General features: G+C 40.3%; 2 protein-coding genes and 1 long non-coding RNA gene across 7 annotated transcripts in view; 1 reads left to right on the top strand and 2 right to left on the bottom strand.

Annotated features, from left to right (window-relative positions):
* LOC309689602 overlaps positions 1 to 17591 on the top strand; it is a 395670-nt gene extending 378079 nt beyond the window's left edge. The window contains exon 2 of the long non-coding RNA XR_014271446.1: positions 17448 to 17591. This is a non-coding gene — a long non-coding RNA (uncharacterized lncRNA). The remainder of the gene's footprint in view (positions 1 to 17447) is intronic.
* On the bottom strand, positions 15366 to 22085 carry srsf5b (serine and arginine rich splicing factor 5b). Of its 5 annotated transcripts, XM_082506144.1 has the most exons (9): positions 21960 to 22085; positions 21817 to 21881; positions 21597 to 21743; positions 19908 to 19978; positions 19710 to 19823; positions 19282 to 19354; positions 17863 to 17936; positions 17665 to 17772; positions 15366 to 16733 (listed from the first exon to the last, which is right to left on the bottom strand). In XM_082506144.1, exons 3-9 carry the CDS (start codon positions 21720 to 21722, stop codon positions 16418 to 16420), a joined length of 882 nt encoding a protein of 293 aa, XP_082362270.1. In that variant the 5' UTR covers positions 21723 to 21743; positions 21817 to 21881; positions 21960 to 22085; the 3' UTR covers positions 15366 to 16417. The 5 variants fall into 5 exon arrangements, with proteins under 5 accessions (XP_082362270.1, XP_082362269.1, XP_082362268.1 ...); XM_082506143.1 differs by having other exon boundaries at positions 21597 to 21881; XM_082506142.1 differs by having other exon boundaries at positions 21817 to 22085.
* Positions 22086 to 23959: 1874 nt separating this feature from the next.
* susd6 (sushi domain containing 6) overlaps positions 23960 to 26744 on the bottom strand; it is a 33878-nt gene continuing 31093 nt past the window's right edge. Inside the window, exon 7 of the mRNA XM_082506135.1 lies at positions 23960 to 26363. Coding sequence (XP_082362261.1) covers positions 26338 to 26363 — 26 coding nt within the window. The 3' untranslated portion in view covers positions 23960 to 26337. The remainder of the gene's footprint in view (positions 26364 to 26744) is intronic.

Raw genomic sequence — 26744 nt, forward strand, 5'->3', positions numbered from 1 at the left:
TCAGGTAGGGGCGGAGTCTTTCCAGGACAGGTGTTCAATTTAAATAATAAAAACATGCAATAAAGCTCATACAAACAAACCCAATATTAAAATATTAAAACAGATAAAACATTGCAAAACATGCATAGTAGAAAAACTTAGATGACTTGTCCCTTTTCACCCCGTGACAAATTAATGCCAGAGATGTTGATCTTTTTGATCTGAATCCATATTGACTGTCAGAGAGTAATTTATATTTATCTAAGAATTTGTCTAATCGTTTATTAAACAGGTTTTCTAGGATTTTGGAGAATTGTGGTAGTAAAGAAACAGGCCTGTAATTTGTGAAGTGGCGTCTATCCCCGGTTTTATACAGCGGCACAACTTTAGCTATTTTCATTTTGTTTGGCACTTTTCCCGTCTGAAATGATAAGTTGCAAATATATGTTAGAGGTCCTACAATTCCTTCAATGACCTTCTTGACGATTTTCATGTCAATATCATTACAATCAGTGGATGTTTTATATTTACACATGTGTACAATGTCAATTATTTCTTTTTTCCTCCACTGATGTGAGGAACATTGAGTTAGGGTTCCTATCAATCAGGTTTTCACTACAGTCTACTGATGGCAGTGACTCAGGAATTTGTTCTGCCAGTTTTGGTCCAATATTTACAAAATAATGATTAAAGCTGTTGACCTTATCAGCAGTGTTTTCCATAATATTGCCATTATCGATAAAGTATTGTGGATAACTTTGTTGTCCAGAATTATTTTTAATGATACCGTTTAAAACATCCCATATTCCTTTCATATTATGTTTATTGTTGTTCAATATTTTACTATAATACTCCTTTCTACATACACGTATAATATTGGTCAACTTATTTTTGTATTTTTTATATTTATTTTCAGCTTCTTTTGTTCTTTGTTTTAGGTATTCCCTATAGAGTGTATTTTTCTTTTTACATGCATTTTGTAAACCCTTAGTGAGCCATGGTCTATCTGAATATTTGTGCTTTCTGTTGTATTTTATTGTTGGACAGTTTTTATCGTACAACTCCATGAATATTCTTAAAAATATGCCATATGCAATATCAATATCAGCTTCTTTGTACACATTGTCCCAGTCCTGATTTAATAGATCGTTCTTAAATGCAGTCATCGTTTCTTCCGTCCTTACACGTCTGTATCTCAGTTGTTCTTCATGCTGATTTTTCTTATAATTAGTGTCATAAACTGCAAAAACTGGTAGGTGATCACTGATGTCATTAATTAATAATCCGCTCACAATGTTGTTTTCCATATTGTTAGTGAAAATATTGTCAAGTAAGGTGGCACAATGTGGTGTAATTCTGCTAGGCCTGGTTATTTTAGGATGTAAACTCAAACTGTACATAGTGTTTAGGAATTCGTCGCTCATTTTATGCTTTTTTGGATTCAACAGGTCAATATTAAAATCACCACAGATAAACATAACTTTTTGATTTGTTTTAGAGAATATTTCCTCTATGAAGTCATTAAATACTTGAATACTAGAGCCAGGTGTTCTATATATACAGCTAATTATTACATTTTTTTCTTTTTCCTTATAAATTTCAATTGTTATACATTCTAGTAAATTATCAATTACAGTTGTCATACTTTCTACCACCTTGTAGTTTAGGTTTTTATCCACATACACAGCTACTCCCCCTCCACTCTTGTTCCTTCTATTTACAAAATTCACTTCATATCCCTCCAGTCCAAAGTCCATTCCTTTCTCCGCATTGATCCATGTTTCAGAAATGGCAATAATTCCAAATGGATTTGTCAACTCATTTAGATATTCCTTTATATTGTTGAAGTTGGCATACAGACTTCTGCTATTAAAATGGATTATTGATAATTTATTTTCCGTGTTGATGGTGTGCTTAAACTGTTCATCAGTGAAGTAGCAGCAGTTACAGCTGATGTTGTAGAAGAAATTATTTTCCGGGTCTATATCCTTTTCTAAGTCTAGAACATTATGGTCTGTGTATCGAAATGTTCTCAGTTCCAGATTATCATAAAGAGAATTCCAATGAGTTATGTTGATATTGTTGCCGGATGCAGATGAAGTTCTTTTGGACTGTGCCATGTGTTGTGTTGTGTGTCACGTCACATGTGTATTCATACCTCCAGAGTAAGTTGACCTCAGTATTTGTCCAGCTCTTCCATATTTCTGATGACCAACACTTTGGCTTGTTCCATTGAGTTTAATGAATACTTTGCAGTTGGTGGTCCATGTATTTTGAATTTTTCCCTGTTTCTTCAAGTAACGTGCTTTCCTGGCAATGTCCGCATTTCTTTTTATCAGATGTTCGTTCATGAAGACATCGGATCCTTTCAGTTTCCTTCCTTGTTTTAACAGTGCTGTTTTCTGTTTTCTGTTTGCAAATCTCACAATGATGGCTGGTTTGTCACTTTCATTTTTTCGGGGTAGAGGGTGGCAAGCCTCAATGTTGTTATAATCCACTTCCACACCTTTGGACCGTAGAAAGGTAACCACTTGATGCTCCGTGGAGTTGACATCTTCCTCTCCTGGCCCTCCTACATTGTCAGTGGCGACCGCCCGGGCGTATGACCGGGGTTTGATGCGAAGCCCCGTGATGATAACATCGTTCATCCGGGTGTACTGCTCCAAATCCGCCACTCTGTTCTCCAGGTACGCCAGCCGCCGATCCTTCTCGGCGTTCTGGATGCGGAGAGCCTTAACTTCCTCGACCAGGTCCAGGATGGCTTTCTGCTGCAATTTGACAGTAGAAATCTCCTCTGTCATAAACTCCAGCGACTTCTTAATATCGTCTCCTTCCTCGGCTGACAGAACTTTTTTCGGGCCCATGCTGAGAGACGCTCTTGTAGCTTTGCCGTGACGACCGGCTAGCTAGTTGATGCTAGCGTCCTTCCTCTCACTCACCGCTGAATGCCAACTTTGATTTGCTCTGGGTCGCTCTGAGCTGCCTGCTTCATTTCATGGGACACATGAGGACCCAGCCTTCGCAGTCTACGTGGGCCAGGTCCTCAGGAGGTAGACCGGAAGTAAACAGCTGGGGAAATTGGACGGTCTAGCCTTCTGATTAGCGTCCCCACTGTCTCGGTGGAGTTTAATAAACTCGGCCGTCTGCTCCTTGCTATCTAAAATATAACAGAACATTGGAGTAAATTCTCAACCATCTCACACTTCCATTTAATCAGTTTTCTGTTTGACGTTTATTCAGCTGTGTGAAGCCCAAGGAGGAACTTGCCCGGGGGATTAATAAAGTTTTATTTAATCTAATCTAATATAATCTAATCTAATCTAATAACTTTAATCTCAGCCAAACTGATTTACTCACGAACAAATAAAACACTGAAAAAAGCCCAACAATAACATTTTTAGGTTGTCTAGGTGATTTATATATTACGTTTAACCTGAGTAGCGAAAGTCCGCGGTGATCTGAAAATGATGTGCCGGGAGTTGTGCCGTTCTCTGCGGCTCTAGTGACCCTCGAGCTCTCGGCTAGCTATCGAGCTGGTGGGTAACAGACGTCTCCGAAAACGTCGAAGCACTTTTGCAAATATGCGACACCTTGATAAACCGAGCAGATGTTTGAAGTTTACACACCCACATTCTCGCCTGAAAATATGTTAAAAGTTAATTTTGTGACCCAGAAAGATTAATAAGAGTAATTTTAAAACTTAGTAGCGGCCGCCATTGCCGGAAACTGGAGTTTGGCTGGGAATTCTGGGATATGGTAGGCCCACGAAGAACACACCCGACCCATCCTTCAAATTCGGGGAAAAGGAGGACGCATTTGTCGGCTGTATTCGGAGGAGTCTACGAATTTGGACAGCCTTCGGCGCGTCGCTGTGATGTAATCGGCCTACAAATGCAGCCTCAGGAGGATGCAGCCCATGAATTTTCGACACAGCTATGTACACAGGGAGGGAAAAGAGGAAGTTGCACACAGAAGGGAGACACGGCTTAACCTAATGAACATGACGAGACAGGGAGGACGTAAAAATGAATACACTGACATAAGATGTATTAAATGTTTTAATAACTGGTGAAACTGGATTTCTCATTTTCACGAGCTATGGTCATAACCTGTGGTCATGAATATAGAACACATGAAAGTTTACTTTAAAAAAAAAGACCTCCAATTTTCTAAATTTTGGAGGTGCACTAGAGTGTATATATATTTTAATAATTGTGTACTTTCCCCAGTTTCCAGCATTACATGATGAAACCGAAAGGACTGGCTATTGCAGTTGTGGCTCAGTATGTCATCATGCCTCTTACAGCCTTTTTCATAGCTAAGGTTGGTATTTATGCAAAATTTTAAAAAGATTATACAGTAACCAGTTAAATAATGCACTTTTTATTTATGTATTATATTTATTTATGGATTTATGGATATTTTGTTATGATTTGTGCCTCCTACAAAATTTGGACAGAGATGAGCTCAGTTACTTGGTTAATGTAATTTTTTTCCACGCCCATTTATTATACCTCCCATGAACTCTCATTTATGTCACTGTACTTTATTTCAATACATTAAGTTTCCATAGCTGACACCAGACTGGAATTTGTATTACTATTAGACATTTTTACTGGTATTTGTAGCACCCTGTAAGAGGTTAGTGTGATTTTGTGTCACAGGTGTTCCAGTTCAGTGATATAACAGCTGTGGTTAATCTGGTCTGGGTCTACAGGTGGACATGAACCTCAGGTGCATACACAAAGTTATGCAGTTAATTGGTCAATGTTTAAAATAACACACTGATATGTTTTTCTAACATAACTGATTGACTTGATATGTCTGTCCAAATTCACCGGTCTACAAAAATATCCTTTGTTTGCTACTGGAAATTCAGATCAGCTCTGCATCTTTTTTTTTCTTTTTTTTTTTACACTAACTCAAGTAAGAACTAAGAGCAATCAGTCATCATGTTCAGATTAAATTTTCCCTAATATCCATTGCCTGTCACTTTTATATCCTGATGTTCATCACTGAAAATGCCCAAATTTGATGGAAAAAAAAGTTGAGATAAGAATGAAAAAAGTTAATCTTTAGTGACATTCTGGCACCCATTAGCAGATATGCTTTCAGCACATTATCCACGAGTTCACTATTGTTATATGCTCTATAAATGCCAAGAAAATTCCTGGCAACCTGCACTAATGCTTTCTGTGCTGCTGACTCAATCAGTTTTCTTTTTGACCTCATTGTCAAGCAATAGTGCATGGATTTCAGGACCGAAAAAACACCTTTCCTACTTTTGGCGATGTTAGGGAGTTTTTATTTCAACATTATGCACTCCACACTGTATATAAATGCCACTTGTTTTGCACATATTCAACTCTGTATATTTTATATATTTTATTATTATTATTATTATTATTATTATTATTTTATTTTATTTTTTTTACTATTTAATTTGTAAAAATGTGTACACACACACACACACACACACACACACACGTAGGAAAATATTTAGTATACACATCCAGAAATGCATACACTATTATATATTGTACATATATTTATTAGTTTCAGGTTGGCCATTCTTGTATTTTGCTCATTTGTGTTGTTGTGTTTGCACATCTCTGTTGCTTGTGGGGCTCGCACACAAGAATTTCACTCGCATGTGCTGTGCCAGTGTGCCTGCACATGTGATGTGACAATAAAAGTGATTTGATTTGATTTGATTTGATTTGATTTGATTTATTGTTTTATTTGCTTATGCTTCAAAAGTTATGTTATACATATTTCACCAGACAGTTTTCTGTTGAAACAGGAAGCTGACCCTGTGACACTGACAAGAGACCAGTACAGAAATACATATCCGCAGAAGTTGACTTGCATTATATTATTCTTAGAAATTGACTTGCAACACACATACTTTGTGACACACACACACAGCTTACACACACAGACAGCATCAGGACCTGCGTAACAGGAAATGTGATTATATTTGCATATTGACGATGTAACCTATAAAAATAAACGAATACTGCAGTTCGGTGTGATTCGCTCTGAGCTTTTCACCCGTGCCGCACGTTGTCAATCTTAAGTGTCTCAGTGTTGTTTATTCACCTGACTGTTTGTTAACTGTAAATCTCTGACAGGTGACGAAACTTATTTATTAAATGCTGAAATGAATTGCACTTTCTGTCGATTCTTACTATTGTCCGATATTTCCAGTGTCAAGGTTATTACCTGATCAGCCATAGAAATTAAAAAAAGATGCAATACATCTGTGTTGCAACATCAATTAAATGTTCGTCATCGTGGGGGAAATATCTGCCATGTTTTTGTGTACGATGTCAGGAACTTAGCGTTAAAGTGAATGTTCCCAGTTAGAAGTCCTTTTTTCACATGAATACACAATAAGGACGGGAGTATACAATTACTGGGCACTGGATTAGGTACACCTAGTAGTACCAGTTCAGAGTCCTTTGTGTCTTCACGACAACGTTAACCCTTTTTGGCACAGAACCAACAAGGTGCTGGAAACATTTCTTAGAGCTTCTGGTCCATATTGACATGATAGCATCACATAGTTCCCACTGATTTGTCAACTCTAAATCTTCTGCTCCATAAGAGCCCAAAGGTGCTCTATTCAATCGAGATCTGGTGACTGTGGAGGTCATTTGAGTATAACAAGTTCGAGAAACCAGTTTGAAATTATTTAGGCTTTCTAACATGGTGCATTATTTTGCTAGAGGAAACTATCAGAAAATGGGCACACTGCGACCATAAAGGGATGAACAGGGTTCTCAGCTTGGCTGTGACATTTGTGACCTGCTCATATGGTGCTAAAGGGTGTTCTAAGCAAATATCCCTCACACCATTACACCACCAGCCTGAACAACTGATACAAGGCAGGATGAATTGAGTTGAATTGAACTGAGTTGAACTCAGTTTTATTTATATAGCACCAAATTGCAACAGTTGCATCAACAACATGGATCCATGATTTCATGTTGTTTACGCTAAATTCTTACACTACCATCCAAATATGTCTGCAGAAATTGAGACTCATCAAACAGGCAATGTTTTCCTACTTTTCTGCAGCTGTAAGCAATCTGCTTCACGTTTTAACCTCCTAGGACTTGGCGTCCACATATGTGGACATCACATTTTGGGTTGTCTAGACCAAAATACTAAATTTTGCTCTACAAGGGCCTGATATCCACTTACAAGGACATTATACTGCCTCTGTTTTATAGAAATTTAAAACGAATATCCTCATATGTGGCTCTCATTTTTCTTAGAAACAAAAACCAGGTAAAAAAAAATGGAAGAGTTCAGGTCTTAGGAGGTTAATTTGCTGAATGTTCAGAGAGGCTCTTCTGCATACCCTCTTGTAACAAACGATTACTGTTACTGTAGTTACTGTTGCCTTCTTATCAGATCAAAGCAGTCTGGCCATTCTCCTCTGACATCTGTCATCAACAAGGCATTTTCCCCTAAAGAGCTGCCGCTTGCTGGATAGTTTTTTCCTTTTCTCTGTAAGCCCCTCATGCCTAAATGCATTCAGTTGCTTTCCCTCACTCAGTTGCTTTTACTTATTTCACATTTGTATTAATCTAATGTAAAATAATGTAAAAGTAATGTAAAAGAACCCACCCACCACTTTATTTACACTCTAGCTCTTGTTTTAACATATGGCACAGAAATTGAACATTTAACAGTGTTTCCTGAAAAGCCTCTCTTGTGTGATCATTCGCTAATAACATTTAAATTTACAATAATTGATTACATGTTCTAATTCTCAAACATGTAGCTTAAAGCAGATAATTTGTAAGCTGGGGAGAAAATGGCGTGTCACAAATTTAGAAGATCATCATGTAGCCTAAAGAAATAGTTTGGTGATGTTTAAGAAAGCCCTCCGCAAAGCTAGAACATCTTACTACTCATCACTGATTAAAGAAAATAAGAACACAAGAATATTCATTTAAAGTCTTTTTCTCCAATTGATCTTTCTGAGTTAACTTTAGTAATGATTTCCTCCAAACCATCTTTTAGACTCCATTCCCAAAAGACTGCTCAAAGAAGTCCTGCCATCAATTAATGCTTCAATCTTAAATATGATCAACCTATCTCTATTAATCAACTATGCACCACAGGCCTTCAAGCTGGCAGTAGTAGCAGTCTTAGCTAATTATAAGCCAGTCTCCAACCTTCCTTTCATATCAAAAATCCTTGAAAGAGTAGTTGTCAAACAGCTAACAGATCATCTGCAGAGAAATGGTTTATTTGAAGAGTTTCAGTCAGGTTTCAGAGCTCATCACAGCACAGAAACAGCTTTAGTGAAGGTTACAAATGATCTTCTTATGGCCTGTGACAGTGGACTCATCTCTGTGCTTGTCCTGCTAGACCTTAGTGCAGCATTCGATACTGTCGACCATAATATCCTATTAGAGCGATTAGAACATGCAGGTATTACAGGTACTGCGCTGCAGTGGTTTGTATCATATCTATCTAATAGACTCCAATTTGTACATGTAAATGGAGAGTCCTCTTCACACACTCAGGTCAATTATGGAGTTCCACAGGGTTCAGTGCTAGGACCAATTCTGTTTACATTATACATGCTTCCCCTAGGCAGTATCATCAGAAGACATAGCATACATTTTCACTGCTATGCAGAGGACACCCAACTGTGTCTATCCATGAAGCCAGATAACACACACCAATTAGTTAAACTGCAGGAATGTCTTAAAGACATAAAGACCTGGATGGCCGCTAACTTTCTGCTTCTAAATTCAGATAAAACTGACGTCATTGTATTCGGCCCTGAAAATCTTAGAAATATTGTATCTAACCCAGATTCTTACTCTGGATGGCATTACCTTAGCCTCCAGTAACACTGTGAGGAATCTTGGAGCCATTTTTGACCAGGATATGTTCTTCAATGCACATATTAAACAAATGCAGGGAGTGCAGAATTATTAGGCAAGTTGTATTTTTGAGGAATAATTTTATTATTGAACAACAACCATGTTCTCAATGAACCCAAAAAACTCATTAATATCAAAGCTGAATGTTTTTGGAAGTAGTTTTTAGTTTGTTTTTAGTTTTAGCTATTTTAGGGGGATATTGTGTGTGCAGGTGACTATTACTGTGCATAATTATTAGGCAACTTAACAAAAAACAAATATATACCCATTTCAATTATTTATTTTTACCAGTGACACCAATATAACATCTCCACATTCACAAATATACATTTCTGACATTCAAAAACAAAACAAAAACAAATCAGCGACCAATATAGCCACCTTTCTTTGCAAGGACACTCAAAAGCCTGCCATCCATGGATTCTGTCAGTGTTTTGATCTGTTCACCATCAACATTGCGTGCAGCAGCAACCACAGCCTCCCAGACACTGTTCAGAGAGGTGTACTGTTTTCCCTCCTTGTAAATCTCACATTTGATGATGGACCACAGGTTCTCAATGGGGTTCAGATCAGGTGAACAAGGTGGCCATGTCATTAGTTTTTCTTCTTTTATACCCTTTCTTGCCAGCCACGCTGTGGAGTACTTGGACGCGTGTGATGGAGCATTGTCCTGCATGAAAATCATGTTTTTCTTGAAGGATGCAGACTTCTTCCTGTGCCACTGCTTGAAGAAGGTGTCTTCCAGAAACTGGCAGTAGGACTGGGAGTTGAGCTTGACTCCATCCTCAACCCGAAAAGGCCCCACAAGCTCATCTTTGATGATACCAGCCCAAACCAGTACTCCACCTCCACCTTGCTGGCGTCTGAGTCGGACTGGAGCTCTCTGCCCTTTACCAATCCAGCCACGGGCCCATCCATGTGGCCCATCAAGACTCACTCTCATTTCATCAGTCCATAAAACCTTAGAAAAATCAGTCTTGAGATATTTCTTGGCCCAGTCTTGACGTTTCAGCTTGTGTGTCTTGTTCGGTGGTGGTCGTCTTTCAGCCTTTCTTACCTTGGCCATGTCTCTGAGTATTGCACACCTTGTGCTTTTGGGCACTCCAGTGATGTTGCTGCTCTGAAATATGAGCAAACTGGTGGCAAGTGGCATCTTGGCAGCTGCACGCTTGACTTTTCTCAGTTCATGGGCAGTTATTTTGCGCCTTGGGTTTTCCACACGCTTCTTGCGACCCTGTTGACTATTTTGAATGAAACGCTTGATTGTTCGATGATCACGCTTCAGAAGCTTTGCAATTTTGAGACTGCTGCATCCCTCTGCAAGATATCTCACTATTTTTGACTTTTCGGAGCCTGTCAAGTCCTTCTTTTGACCCATTTTGCCAAAGGAAAGGACGTTGCCTAATAATTATGCACACCTGATATAGGGTGTTGATGTCATTAGACCACACCCCTTCTCATTACAGAGATGCACATCACCTAATATGCTTAATTGGTAGTAGGCTTTCAAGCCTATACAGCTTGGAGTAAGACAACATGCATGAAGAGGATGATGTGGACAAAATACTCATTTGCCTAATAATTCTGCACTCAGAGTGACGCTAAAAAACTAGTTCATGCATTTATTACTTCTAGGCTGGACTACCGTAATTCATTATTATCAGGATCTCCTAAAAACTCCCTGAAAACCCCTCAGTTAATCCAAAATCCTGCAGCAACAGTACTGATAAGGACTAGAAAGAGAGAGCATATTTCTCCTTTCTCTCTTGGATTCCTTCACTGGCTCCCTGTTAAATCCAAAATTGAATTCAAAATCCTGCTTGAATAATCAGGCCCCATGCTATCTTAATGACCTTATAATACTATATCACCCTATTAGAGCACTTCACTACCTTACTTGTTGTTGCTAGAGTATTCAAAAGTAGATTGGGAGGCAGAACCTTCAGTTTTCAGGCCCATCTTCCACGGAACCAGCTTCCAGTTTGGATTCAGATAGAGTTTGTCTATCTCTGCTTTCAGGCTTAAAATGCCACTGGGGGATTCCCATGATGCACTGAGTATTTCTTCTTCAATCACCTTTCAAACTCATTTTGTGTTAATAGACCTCACTGCACTGAATCATACTTAATCTCTGACTCTCTTCAACAGAATGTGTTATGTCCTATCTACCTTCTCTCACCTCAACCACTCCTGGCAGATGGCCCCGCCCCTCCCTGAGCCTGGTTCTGCTAGAGGATTCTTCCTGTTAAAAGGGAGTTTTTCCTTCCCGCTGTTGCCAAAGTACTTGCTTCTCTGTAAGCGACTTGAGGTAACTGTTGTGATTTAGTGCTGTATAAATAAAATTAAATTGAATTAATGAGCAGTTGAACAGGTTTACCTAATAAAGTGGCTGGTGAGCAATGTTCCTTCTAATTTTTAGAATTTTGTGTGTCTGAGCAAACACACAAACTCCCTGAGCAGTCCCTTGGACCACTGTGAGCAACATTAGACGTGTGCACTCACTGTGGTCACGCCAGCATCGAATCCATCCAAGTTACATGGTTTATGAAAATAATCAAATTACAGCATTTACAATCTTTTGATTGGTCGACATGGTACATTTTTCCACCAATAGGAAAGGATGGGGTTGTTTTTGGTTTTGTCCTTGCTCACAGGGGGCGAGTGCTTTCAAGCGCTTTCCTTATAAAATGCTGTTTTTACCATTTCTTCCCGCAGTAAATATAAATGATAGTATTCAGGGGGAAAAAAACAAACATTGCATTTTTTTTTATCATAACTCTGGTTTTACGTGGCCTATCAACACAATTTAAAAACCGGTATAAAGTCCACACTTTTTCCGTCAATTGTTCCGTCTGTCCTGCTCACATCTCCAATGGTTGCACACGTTGTCATTAACATGGCTTCACTCTACATCATATGGGAACTTGAGGAACCAGGTCAAAACAAATTCAGTAAGTGTTGGGCCAAAAGTGTTTTTTGGAATAACAATGTTCTATATAACCTCTGTACTTCTTACTGTATACTTCTTACTGAATAATTAAAATATAGAACAACATAATTAATTGTTAACGATATAAAACAAGAATAAAAGCTAAACAGTGATTTGTCTTGTTGTTCTCAGGTAGTCATCAATTCAATTAAATTTTATTGATATAGCACCAAATCACAACAACAGTCACCTCACTATAATGGAGATTTTTTTTAGTGGTGATCTTTATCTTAACATGCATCGAAAATGGAGACATCGCCATGGCTGTGCTGTCTCCTTCACTCTTGGCCATTGGCGCTCCCATGCCTTTCATGGGCTTCTCCTTTGGATATCTGTTCTCTGGGATCTCCAGACTCAGCCATGCGTAAGTGATTTTATTCAGTCACTGATGGATATTGTTAGTGGTCATATGAGCCTTTCTGTATATATATATATATATATATATATATATATATATATTTTTTTTTTTTTTTTTTTTTACACATGTGAATTACTCTATCTGCCCTCAGGGAACGGAGGACCATTTCTATGGAAACAGGCTGCCAGACTATCATGCGGGGCTCCACCGTATTGAAGATTGTTTTCCCCCAGGAAGTGATAGGCAGTCTACATGGTGTTTCAGCTGTTGGAGGGGATGGTGCTCACCATGACAACAGATTTCAGAGTTTACATGTTGACAAAGGCCTTTTACATCTATTAACAGTATAACATTGTATTTTCACAAAGGGGTAATAGTTCAAATGTATTGTTCCATGCAGCGTTGTGTGTAGCAGGCAGGTTAGGACCCAAATGCAGGACTCTCAGGATAGACTGAACTTAACAACAGCTTTATTTAACACAAATAACTAATTACAAGGAACTTAAATGGCAGGAACTCGTGGATCCAAACACTGAACAAACACTAAAGGCTGTGTGTCCTGATCAAACAGGACACACAGCACACACAGGTGAAATGACAAGGTGCTTAGAGAGGCTGCAGAGATTGGAGCAGGCCAGGAAAAGGCCAAAACCACTAAACAAGCCTAAAGTATGATAATTACAGTTCATTTGGGCAAGGGAACAACCATCTACTGCAAGAAGACCTAAGCTCTGCATCTACTGCAAGAAGACCTAAGAAGACCTAAGCTCAATATCCTCCAAGGTGGCAGATGGGAGTAGACCTTTATTCATCCCTCGGGATGAATAAAGTATTCTGATTCTGATTCTGAATATCCCACCTGTTACCCAGGCAACGTTGAGGCCTGACATGGATATCTAATCAGAGCAGGGTAAGGAGGTCATCTGCTCAACTGGGCCTAAAATCTCAAGATACGACCTCGAGACATTTCAAGAGCATAAAATACCAAGTGCAGAGAGAAAGAATGGCAAAAGAGAGTCCCCAGAAAACACTGTATTGTTTCAGGGAATGAGCAGTAGACAGCTGTTCACAGGATTGGGGAAGCAGCTGAGTGAGCCTATTGTTGGCCCTGGTATATGGAGGAGGGGGGCTGGGCTAGAAGCCTCGAGGTTGTTTGTAGTGATTTGGCCACCACTGCTGACCTGCCATCAGGAGAGTCAAAATAGTCAGTGAAGGTTGGGTATCATCTGGCAACATCAACTCCAGGCTGAAGACCATAATTGCTCTATAGTACCTACAGTTGTGGCATCCTGGGGTGTGTTAAGGAAGCTTGAACACTACATGAACAAATGCACTGGTTCACACCTCTGAAATGGCACTTGCTGTGGTTCCTACATGCTTCCACTTTGCAACAATGATTGTGGAAACCTCTTCCTTCCTGGGAACACAGCGTGGTGATAAGGATGTTTAAAGGATGTGCACAAAGCTGCATCTGGTCAGTTGGCTGATCAATTTGTTTCACCAACTCACCTACACAAGGCAATTTGTAAAGGGCATAGCAGCCGTGGCAGTTTGTCTTGAAACAGCAATGGTATCTCCATATTTTGACTTTCTTCTCAAAATAAATCTTTTAGAATAGAATAGAATAGCCTTTATTGTCATTGTACAGAGTACAACAAAATTGGAGTGCCACTCCCTTGGCTAAAGATTCAATAATAAATATAAATGTAAAATATAAAAAGTACAATAAAACAATCTCAAGTACTCAAACAATAGTAAGTACAATATATACAGGATAGCAGCATTAATATAATGACAGTATGAATAGCAGCATGATATAATGACAGTGACGGTATGGTATAGCTAAGCAGGTTCAATTGTTTTTATGCTTATTTACTACGGTGATAGCTCTGGGAAAGAAGCTATCCCTGAATCTGTTTGTCCTGGTTTTATGTGACCTGTACCGTCGGCCTGACGGTAATAGTTCAAACAGTTGATTGCTGGGGTGAGAGTGGTCCTTGATGATATTGCCAGCTCTGCTGAGGTACCGAGAGTTTGCAGTGACCTCCAGGCTGGGCAGAGAGCAGCCAGTGATCTTCTGGGCTGTGTTGATGACCCTCTGCAGTACTTTCCTGTCCGCAGCTGAGCACCCTGCATACCATGTTGTTATGCCGTACGTTAGGATGCTCTCTATGGTGGCTCTGTAAAATGTCACCAGCAGCCTCTCTTTACATTATTCTCAGAATGATCACCAATATTTTTTTTTCTTAACATGGCCTTAAGACTCCATCAAACAGAGAGGACAAAAATTAGAACCAATAAAAACTGTGAAAAATCACAGCTTCATTTTTCGTTGGATTGGAGTTTCTTTGATAAACGACTAAAAGATTGATCAGCTTTTAAAATAGTTGGCTGTATATCTTTTCGATGCATGCGTTTTAAAATTCAGTGACACTTATCTAAGCCACTGGATGACTTATGAAGCTACAAACTCATTTACAATTTTTCTGTCAGGCAGCATGAACTCTTGAAAACTGAATCTTCCAGCTTTTCCTGCTTCCATCCATCCATTCGCTTCCGCTTATCCTTTTCAGGGTAGCGGGGGGCGCTGGAGCCTATCCCAGCTGTCATAGGGCGAGAGGCGGGGGTACACCCTGGACAGGTCGCCAGGCTGTCGCAGGGCCAGCTTTTCCTGCTTGAACATGTCAAAATGTCTGTAAAAATCTCAAACTACCAATCAGATACTGAGAAAACAGTTTGCTGTTTGTTCTTATTTTTCCATTCACACAAACACAAAAAAAAGAACAATCAAAGAATAACCGTGTGATCATGTTTTGTCTACGCAGACGAATAACCAGACCTTAACATTTCATGTCTAACTACTAGAAACTTTTGTGCCAGAGCTTGGTTTGTAATGAGCCTGCCTCTAACCCACAGAGAATTACCAGCCTGCAGCTACTGGGGAGGAGCTGAAAGAGTCTACTGTATAACATCAATCAATGATGTGAATTCTCAGACAAGTAAATCTTAAAGCTGACTATACAAACGGAAAAATGTCCTACTGTAGAGTTATTATAGCATACTGCAATCTGAAACTTGTAAATGTATTGGTGCTTTATAACTTAAGTTACTAATGACGACGATCCAGTTTTAATGAAAATTCTTTTATTAGTTAAGTCTATTGTCTTTCTACACCATACAAACACCCATTATAATTTTCACTGAAAATAAAATCCTCATGTACAAAAATCTACCCCCCACCCAAACTCTCATAGTACCAACAAGGGCCACTGGAATTACATTTAAAACGAAAGTCTGCAATCTGTACACAAAATCCCAAATAAAAACAAGTACAACACTAATGAAAACTGCATTCTGTAAGCAAAACCACTGATCCTTGAGTTTTTGACTCTTAAAATAATAAAGCCACCGCAAAAAAAAAAAGAAAAAAAAAAGTGGGATTTATTAAATTAATTTTTCTGTACAGCTGTTTAACTGATGCTGTGCTTAATTATACACAATTGTTCTTGATAGAGAGCTGCCAAAGTTACATTAAGAGTATTAAGCACAAATAGGTAAAAAAACAAAACAAAGGTATTATATTCTGATGAAACAAAAGCACATGCAACCATCAGAAGTTATACAGCAGCTGTGGGGTTCAGAAAACATGAGCAATAAGCACAGGAAATATGATCTCAAATTCTGCCACTGACCAGCAAAAGGTATCACAAAAGGATTAAGTGGTGACGTATCAAAAGCATCCTAGAGTTGAACAGAAATTCAAATCCCTGTTCAGAGTTTATTATAGTGGAGAGATTCATTTAACTGATGCAGATGCTGGCTCACACAGCGTTTTGCTAGAAGAAACAAAGGTGGTGCATGTCCGCACCTGAAATTGAGCCACAGGGTGTTAACAGATACGCGTCCGGGCTTTCTTGACTAGTGAGGAAGAGGACAAACAGCATCGCTGTCCACAGAAGTTCTGTTCGAGAATGTTCTGGATTCAGAGAACACCTGTAAATGTGGGAAAATCAAGTAACAGTGACTTGAAATGTCCAGACAGGAAAAAGCAAACCTTGCTCCGGGAAAACTCTTTCAAAAGAGTTTACAGGAGCTCCAGTGTGCCAAATCCTCCGAGCTGATTCTACTGATGAAACAAGCCGTGGCTTCTGTTGACTCCCGATAACTTACACTCAGCCTTTAGCGCTGGCTGTCAGTAGAAGGAGAACGAGAGCGGGAGCGTGAACGCGAGCGGGATCGGGAGGCGGAGGCTCTCTGGGCAGGCGCGGGGGAGGGCGGGGTCGCTGATTTGCTCATCTTGGAGGAGCGCTTGGCGGGCTCCTTAGATTTGGAGGTTGGGGAGGATGCGCCGCCGGCAGGCGAGCCGCTGCGGGAGCGGGAACGGTTGTGGGCTTTGGCAGGGCTGCGGGAGCGTCTTGGGGAGCGTGATGCAGAGCGGCCACGGGAACGGGACCGCGAACGAGAGGAGCTCTCAGACCGTGAGCGACTTCTCGACCTGAAAGAGGGGAAAAAAAAAATATAAATATATATTACACCAGCTTCATATCAATATTCATAAAAAATTTGATTATTAGCTTTTATTTAAATGAGCATTTTCAGTTTCATGAAAAAAGAAAACTAATCTGTTAATAACAGATAATAGTTAATAATAGTAAGAGTCTATGTGGTGCGCTCAAAGTGAAACCCAAACTAATTAAATCCGTCTCAAGGGAACCATTTTTACAGATGTTACTGAGAATTGCCTTCATAACACAGTAATCAGAAACTAGTACAGTATTACATTCCACCAGCCTGTACATGGCACAATTTGAAAGCGAGGGTTTAACATTTAGTTCAGGTGCACTGAATGGTTAACCTAATGTCTCCTTAATTACTATCAAAACTCAAACATGTTTGACTTTCAACATAAGCTGTTTTTCTTCATAAAAGCATATGCAGTTCCTTGAAAGCAGCACTGATTTGTTACAACTGGGTGAATTCAGTTTGAAGCACACTTTATGGGGCGATCGTGGCTCAAGAGTTAGGAGTTCGCCTTGTAATCGGAAGGTTGCCGGTTCGAGCCCCGGCTTGGACAGTCTCGGTCGTTGTGTCCTTGGGCAAGACACTTCACCTGTTGCCTACTGGTGGTGGTCAGAGGGCCCGGTGGCGCCAGTGTCCGGCAGCCTCGCCTCTGTCAGTGCGCCCCAGGGTGGCTGTGGTTACAATGTAGCTTGCCATCACCAGTGTGTGAATGTGTGTGTGAATGGGTGGATGACTGGATATGTAAAGCGCTTTGGGGTCCTTAGGGACTAGTAAGGCGCTATATAAAATACAGGCCATTTACTTTAAAAAGAAAAGAAATAAAAGATAAACAGGGAAAAAGTGAAAAAAGACATCTTTCATAAATTCTGGCGTTATTTGAAGTGAACGGCTTTCCACAAACACACCTCTTCTTGGCAGCTTCGATGAGCTTGATTTTTCTGCCATTAATTTCCTTTCCAGAGAGTTTGTCAAGTGCATTTTTCAGGTCACTGTGAGAAGCAAACTCAACCACCCTGAAAACAAATAAGACACACTGTTAAGTCAAAAACTCACTTTCCTTTTTTTATTATAAACAGACACTGGGCACCGGTTAATAGTCTCACCCTTCGTTGAGCTTTGGACGATGTGCGTCTGCGAAAGTCACCTCTCCAGCTTGCCTCATGAAATCTTTCAGGTCCTACACATGCAAACTTTGGTCAAATTACGGAGCGCCTCAGAACACAAGCACAGGCTGAGACACAAACAGGACTGAAGAGAGATGGTTAGATTCTCTGAGAGGACTACACAGACTACTGCAGATAAGGAGAATGAGTCCAAGAACCTCACAGTCTGTTCAGCTTGCAAGTGTTTCAACAATATAGAAAATTACAAAAACAATAGAAGGGGGGGGGGGGGGGGGGTGGGCGGGGGGGGGGGGGAGAGAGAAGAAGGTTTCATAATTGCTAATTAAGGTATAAGCCAATTGTGATTGGCGGATTACTTGCAGCAGCTTTGAGGTCCTTGGACACACCGCTCATTAAAACTACAGAGAGATGAACACCATCTGCAAGAACTGCAGAGGCGCAGCCTGGGCAGCATTTGGCACTCAGAGCCCCATTTTCCTTGGGAAGGAGGACACAGGGCTCCGCGCCGGGATCATCCCTGCCTCGGCACCCCACCTCAGTAAAGAGAGTGAACAGGGTGGAAGAGAGGAAACTACTACCTGAGAGCGAAACCCTTTGGGGTGGGCCGCAGGCTCTCCGAGCCCACCATAACCGGGAAAACAGCAGATTATATCCACGGGCACCTGGCAGGAATTCACACTCTCTCGCTCACGACGTGCGGGAACACCAGAGGGGGGAAGGGAGGGGGGGATATCGATCGAAGCCCCTCAAATTAACGAACCATCGATCAATACGCCACCACCATCGACTCTCGCTCTCTCCTCTGCTTTCTCTCTGCCAACCCTCTGTTTCCTCTCTCTCGCCCTCAACCACACATCAGGCGTTGCGAGCGAGCGAAGGGGGCCGCCAGCGCCTCTAGTGTGGAGCGAGCGCTCACATGACCAGCAGGCATCAACTAGGAGTAGGACAGACTGGCTGACACCACAGGCTCAACCCAGACAGAAGGACCCAGAAGGGGTTAACTCCACCATAAGCGAGCTCTTCCATATGACTGGCAAATAAAGGGGTGAAGAATTGGTTAAAATGTGAAAACAGGAACAAATTAAGTGTTTTGTTGCTGCTTCTGCTGCTCTTTGCATCACTAATGAACTGCATGATATGCAGATTAATCAGAGCAATTATTCTGAAAAAGAATAACTTGGGCTGACTGATGTATAACAAGGTAAAACTGTTCGAACTGTTTTGATTTCAGTAACATAGTCTGTTTTTAGCAGCAATTCTAAAACTTTAATGTGTATTTTTGGAGATAGACTGTTGGAGGTGATAACATTTGTGTTCTGTTGCAGCTTTCAAAGGCTTGTCATGTTTGTTTTTTTGCTTTTGTTCTGGTTTTTAAAAGACGCTTGAGCCAATACTAACCTGCCAGCTGACTCGAGAGGACAAGTTCTCCACAATCAGGCGGTTCTCGGTGCGCATTGGAGGAGGGTTACGACTGGAAATGGAAAGATATAAAAGAAGCAATTGAGCAATAACAGCGTAGGGCTGATACAGACTTTACCCAGAGTCTAAGAGCTCTCATCAGCAAACTGTCATTACAAGGCTAACTCATGTTAAAGAGCTTTCCAGATCAGCAAAGACAAGACTTGTGCTGCATGTTAATCGTGGCTATGAACATTTCCAGCCTGCAGGCCATTAAACTGCCACAATAATCTGACGACTGACCTTTCACCAAATAACAGAAGCTGTTTACAGAGCGTGCTTGCTGAGGTTTTGTGTGCATCCATTCTTCTTTTTTTGAATGGAATTAAAGGGAACTTGCATTTCATCTTAAAAAGGGGAGCTGTTACCTCCGGCTGTTCTGGGAGCCGCGGCCGTAGCGATCAGAGAAACGCCCCCCTCCGCCGCCGCCACCGCGTCCGCGGCCACCGCGCAGACGCACGCGAGCATGCTCAATGGTCACCCTGATGTATCAAGCATTAAAAATATATTTTATTATGGCAACAAATGTGAATAAAGGGACTCGTTTCCTAAAGGAAATTCATTACCTTTCATTGCACAGCTCTTTGCCATCAAGCTCGTAAACAGCATCTTCTGCATCTCTGGGGTCGTCAAACTCCTGCAGACCAAGCACACAACACCTTTTACATCCACAGTTCTTAATGTTTATCCTTTTCATCACCAATAATGTGTCCTGTTTTTAAATACTTTACTGAAACATTTAATGACTAATCAAATAGCTTTTAATACCAAAAGAATGGTAACGAATAACATTTAAAAGATACATCACTCTTTTAGAAAAGTGTAAAAATTCATCACACGTATGACTCAAAATCGGTCTCTGGTCTGAGCGGTAAAGTGATTCAATTCAACCCTTCCAAGTGTTGCAATGTGGACTTTTCTGTCCTTCTAGAGAGGGAAATATTAATGTTGCATAAGTGGACACAAATCAGAGCAAATGAGACCAAATTGTGTTCAAGGACATGAAAACAGGGGAAACTATTAGCTTAGAAGTAATGGCTAATGCCAGGATTTTTCAGTAGGTATTACTTTGTCTAATCAAATCTATGGATTTTCCTTCCATATATGCAGATTTCTTTAACGAAAGTGTTTATTATTTCAATAAAAAGAGATCCCACTGATAGATGTAGATTTTGTGATAGATATGTGCCATGTTCGGTTTATTCTAATGTGGATTTTAACTTGTAATGAAATAATCGACAAAATTTTAGAAATCTGCTTAAAACCCCTGAAAATTCATCTTACATTCAAGCACGTGTTGTCAAATCTTAGTTAAAATTTGATTAAAATTTATAACACTACTTCAAGAATGACACCTCCTGGTGGTTCTAGCGTTAAATGTCCATCCTTACATGACTAGAGTGTGCCCGTCTTTGGATGGCTGCTTGCAACAGGATGATGCTGCATGTCAAAAAGCTCAAACCATCTAAAACAGCTCTTTTAACCTGACAATGAGACCATGACTGTACTCCTCAATCCAGCAGACATCAATCCAATACAGGACCTTTGGGATGTTTTCATCATGATCACCCAGCAAATCTGCAGCAACTGTGTGATGCTGTCAATGTCGATATGGAGCAAAATCTCGGAGAAATCATTTAGCCCAGGCCATTTAATAAGTAGAATAAACTATTAAAATCATAACGTCATTACAAGGTTGGTGATTTTTCATTGGGGGAAGGCCAAATCCTCTTTAGGGGATGCCATAACATTATCGATGCAGGAAAAAACAAAATCTTTCCAGATCCAAGTCTCGACACTCGGCAGCCATCTTGTAACGCTCCCAGGTCCTTATTTGGGTAGGTATTTAGAAGCATTATGCAAAATACCTTTATTTCAATGGTCACCTTGAAATATATACAAAACCGCTTAAAGTCGAGCTTTGTTCCACCTCTAAATTTAGGATTTTTTATTATGAAATTTCCGATTTAAAAAAAAAATACATATATTTTGAATTGCTTTCTTTATGACTCTGGTATGCAGAAAACGCTCCAAGTATATGAACGAGTCTCGACTGGTGGGTATGTCGCTAAACAAGAAGTAGGCCGTAAAAACGAAACCATGAGGATTCCCTGCGGCAGCCTGCTTCAAAACACCACGTCAGGTCTGTAAAATAAAGTATGGAGTCTAAATTTAACAGCAGACCCGTGCATGGCGCTCAGAGTACATTTAAATACCTTTCAGCCATCCTGACCTACTTTCGCTCGGTGACTCACCACAAAGCCGAATCCTCTCTTCAGGTCGATATCTCGGATGCGGCCGTATCCTTTGAAAAACCTCTCCACATCCTTCTCTCTGGCCGAGGGGCTCAGCCGGCCGATGAAAATACGACATCCGCTCATGATTTGGTCACGTTTAATTAGCTACAAGCAGAACACTTGCGTTAGTTTTTAAGGATTTAGCTAACACAGCTTCAGAGGAATACAAATGACCTACTTATGTGCCTCAGCCTGTGGCCCGCTTTCGCAACGATAGCCTGTCAACCGTCGGTCCAAAGATAACTAAATACCCAGATAATATCAAGTAATGACACCCGTCTGTAATGTAGATATAATAAATTCCAGTCGATGTACACGTACCTTTAAGAGGACTGCAGCAGCAGTTGATTTTACTGACTGGCGACAGTGAGCCTCAACTCCAGAATAAAACAAAATGGAACCTCAGCTGTCTCCGGGAGTTTGGGAGGAGGGAGTGGGGTACATCCCGCGTGACCAGTGACGCAGCCTGACGCTGCAGAACTCGAAAAAAGCCGAAGTGCTGGGAGAACGTCTACGGAGATGACGTCACAAATCCGACTCATGTAGTTTTGGAGTCTGACCACTAGGTGTCACTCGGCAACTATATAGAAAACATTTAAAACCAATTTTCTCACTTTGAGCATTATGTCTACGGTTTAATTGGGCTGTTGGCGCAAGTTGCAATAATTTTTACAGAAATCAAGCAGAAAACAAAACAAAAACAAACAAACAGGTAATAAGAAAGCAATACCACACCTTTAAAGAAGGATAGGCTTCTCAGGTTTCAATCAAATACAGCAGACAACACACATAGATCAAAACAAACCACGATAACCTTTAACCATGAGTACACATATTTCCATCTCCTATCAGTTAAACGTTTAAATTTTATTTCTACTGATTTGGAGGAGATGCAATACCACCCAAAACTGAGCTGCTAGGTAATGCAAAAATATATATGATCAATATGGATAGATCAGAATTATTTAATACTGAATGATTCCTTTAGCTTTAATTATAATTCAGCTGAAAAGCTAAAAGAAGCAGTTCTGCCATAGACTGTGAATTCAATTTGGACATTAAATGGAGAGGCAAAAGTGAAGTAAAACGATGCTTAAAGCTAAACAAGATTTCCATTAGGGCTGGGCAATATGGCCTAAAATCCATATCGTGGTATAATTTGAAGCACGTGCGGTAACGATATATATCGCAATATATTCTTTTGTATTTTCCACACCATTTAATTCAATTCAATTTTATTTATATAGCGCCAAATCACAACAAAAGTCGCCTCAAGGTCGCTAGTTTCCACCTAAACATGACATACCATGTTCTGACTGAGAGATTTCTGAAACAATTCAAACATACAGCTCTGCTACCACTTCCAACATAAAGACAGAAAACTAAACAGCAGTGGCGTTGCAGGGTTACTGAAGTTGGACTACCTGGTATATAATGTTGTGCTACGTGATTGCTAGCGACACAGCTATGTTAGCATAACATTAGCACAGTGACGCTGGAGGATGAACGCCAACTTCTTTCCACTGATAAAAGTTAACGTGAGGGATTCTGGTGGTTAGGGACAAATGCAATCGCATAGCAGGATGCTATACACAGAGCAAACTTCAGCCAGGAGAACAGCTGAGATTATTCATCCACAATACGAGGTTAGTCATTAATATACTGCAACAACATTGGAATAGCGCAGCTGCCAGAGAATTCAATATTAATGAATCAATGTCAAAGTGGAGGAAGCGCAGTTTTTGGCTTTCCCCATATTTCAAAAGTGCTTCACCTCTTTGCTGTGACTGTCGCCCATCATAATTTGCAGATGATAATGGTTGTAGCCGCTGCAATGCTTTCGACCAGAACAGGCGCCGCTTGATGACGTCATCAACATACGCTATCGTGATAGAGCGGTATAGTCAAAATCTCTATCGTTGGCCAAATTTATATCATTTCTATTGTATATCGTTTATATCGCCCACCCCAAATTTCCATCTTGATTATCTTGTTTTAATAATTGCAGGAAGCTAGACTTGTATTTAAATAAAAATCTGATTCACTGCACAGCCCTGTTAGGCTTAAAAATATGGTTCTAGGAAGTCTGCTTGTGCATTCATTCAGACTGGAGCTGGCCATCCATGTGCAAAACGAGAATCAGGTCTTCCATTTTCCAGTCCAAAGGAAAATGAATCATGTTCCGAGTAACACAAGCGGATACACATTGCACTGGAAATGTCTTGACATGAGAATGTGATCAATATTTTCCTGGAAGTGCATAAATTCGGCAACACAGAGTAGGTCCAGCACGATGTGGCAATGAATAAGAGACAGGTCACTTTACACATTCAAAAGAAAGCTTTAATTAGAAAGTTATATACACACTGTAAAATTAAATTAAACTTTATACAAATATTAAATTACTATCTTCACACCCACTGCCATGTACAGAGGAAAAACCAAAGCTGAAAGCATTGAAACAAACAAAAATCCAGATGTTTTTCTAACTGGGAAGCAACACTGTACAACAGTGCTTCTGAATGCAAATGAATTAAATTTTTTCCCCTTTACCATAATTTTTTTTAATGCCCTGTAACAAAAGAGAAAGCCAAGGGCAAATAAAACATAGGTGCTTAAAGGATCACCATCATCATCATCATCATCATCATCATCACAGTAGCTGGAAAAGCTAGGGGAGGACAGAGAAGGATGGACATTCATTTAGTCGTGTCCACAACAAAAGTAAACTCATTGATACATATACAGACAGTTTTATGCATAGAATAGAAAAGAATAGAGTAAGGCCATTGGGAAAACAGAACATGTTGCAGTATTGTGGCGCAACCAATGCAGAGGCTTAAGATTATACATCAAAAAAAGAAAAAACATTTACAAGTCTAAGGCAACATCTGTTTGCATTAATAATGTAGCCATTGATGTGACAAACGAATGTCAAAATAAAACTGAGAATAGAAATTCAGACAGGTTGCTGTGTTATTGTATTTTTTTCCCAGGCAGTTAAGGTTATAAAGTAGCTCTGAGGATCCATCCCAGTCATGCTGTTGTCAGGGTGACCAGCTCAACCCCCTAAGCTTTTCAAGTGGCAACGAAAACAGAGGATGACTTCTAACAGAATAACAAGATTCTCTCTTAAGCTTGCACTTGGCATTCGAGGGGTGAGTGAGTACATGTGACAGGGTGCTGTATATATTTATATTTATAACAAAACTCTTATTTAATTCACTGCAACCAGTTGCAGTTTGTGTCAATAATGCACAAAAGTGGAGAGTCCTTAGTTCAGTGTGAAGATGAGCATGAGCCAGTTCCTCTGAGGAGGCCCGTGTTTTACAGCCATTCAGCAGAACATAATAACTATTCTAGCTTGAGAGCGAATGAATAATACACACATTGTGTTGTGGACTCGACGCCCGAAGTGAAGCTGGTTTGTTCATGTGACTTATTCAATGCTGGGAGGGATGTTTTCCTATGGTGACTGACAGGGACATTGTGAAGCCAGCCTCGGATCAGAAGGGAGGCAAATCAGGAAATGGCTGTATCAAGGCCTAACCAATAAGAGGACATGTTCTCTGTGGCCTCGCTGGCACATAAACATACACGCACAGACACGCACTCAAAATCAAGCAACTTAAAGCAAACCGAGCCACACGCCACGCAATAAATACGATGGGAAGAAATTAAATTTGGCTCATGTGCCCAATCACCTTGTTTAACAACAACAACAACAATAACAGCTCACTCTTAAGCTCAGATAAAATGTTGCATTTTGTTTTTCTTTCCCTGTACAGCTAAGATGTGTAGCGAAGTTGTGGATCCAAAACACCAATTAATCCCACTCATTTGAGAGAAGGAGCAGCTTCCAGATGCCGGGTGCAGCGAGCAAAAGAACAAAAAAAAAAAAAAGAAGAAACAGATCTTTTTATAGTTGTGATTTGGTGAAGTGGTTGTCACTCCTACTTATCCACACGTTAGACGCCAACTGGATGCACAGATAAGCAGACAGTCAGAGAGGAGGCTTCATGCTTCATTCAGAATAGGCCGCCGTGCCGTGACAGCAAACAACTGAAAACCACATGCAGCATTCACAAGGAACTCAGGCATCACTCACAACTTTTCAAGTATGGCGGGAAGACTGAGTGCCGACAGCATCAGGAGCGAAAATCACACTTTTTTTTCCTTTTCTTCTTGTTCTTTTTTTTTTGTATCCACAGTTGTGTCAGATGCAGCTGGCGTGTCTCGATTGTTGTAGCCTTCTCTGAAGAAGCCTCTTTTAGCAATGTTAATATAGAGAAATACATCTGGGTAGAGGCAAGTGTATGGTAATACATAGCCTATAGTACACAACCTTGACTCAGGTATGTTTTTTACTCATATACACAGGATCTACAGGATTTAACTTAAACTGGCACCACTCTGCTTGTCTGGCTCATCTTTAGTCTGATCCAGCAGGTGGGTCCTGTGGTGCTCCGTAATTGCCTTACAGTGCAATATGGGTATTGGTTGTCAGCTTTGCTCTGCATGTCTAGCAATGGCAGAAGAGGCTGTGATAGGGAAAGGGCACAGTTCTAGTCTTTTCTCTGCTGGCTGCAGTGGGGCAGGATCAGGGAAGAAGGTTGACAGCCACAGTCAGTTCTGGCCAGCAGCGTGAGAAAGGGAAAGAGGGGCTCTGCTGCTGATGCTGATAGCAGGCCAGCAGGCTTCATGCTTCCTTCAACAGGGGAATATCTGCAGGAGAGGAGAAGAGTCATATGACAAATGACCAATACCTTTAGGGTCATTCTTAGTGCAGTCCTCAACCCATCACACTTAAAATACATTACATCAAAGTTTATATTGAGTTTTATTCATTTGTCATTTTTGATCTTGTCTACTCTTGCCCTTGATATGCACTTTACATGTTCTATTGAAAATAAAATCCATGTACATATTACACAGGTGTCACACTGGCTACTTTTTAATGCTATCCTCTATAAAAACAAAAAAACAAACAAAAAAGGGAAAAAAATCAGTTATTTAAATTTACAAACTTAATCCAATGCAGAGTGGTTGAGTTTTTAATCTAAAGTGCTCCTCTGTCTTTATTCAGAATCTTAGCTGTAACTCAGT

The sequence above is a fragment of the Aulonocara stuartgranti genome, assembly GCF_965226115.1.
Source record: "Aulonocara stuartgranti genome assembly, chromosome: 15".
Taxonomy (NCBI): Eukaryota; Metazoa; Chordata; class Actinopteri; order Cichliformes; family Cichlidae; genus Aulonocara; species Aulonocara stuartgranti.

Excerpts from the sequence above, each read along its gene's own strand:
- srsf5b (XM_082506144.1), bottom strand. The coding sequence starts at position 21,722 with ATGAGCGGATGTCGTATTTTCATCGGCCGGCTGAGCCCCTCGGCCAGA. Across the intron at positions 19,824-19,907 it reads AAAGAGCTGTGCAATGAAAG|GGTGACCATTGAGCATGCTC; the intron begins GTAATGAATTTC and ends TTGATACATCAG. Across the intron at positions 17,773-17,862 it reads CGTCCAAAGCTCAACGAAGG|GGTGGTTGAGTTTGCTTCTC; the intron begins GTGAGACTATTA and ends ATTTGTTTTCAG.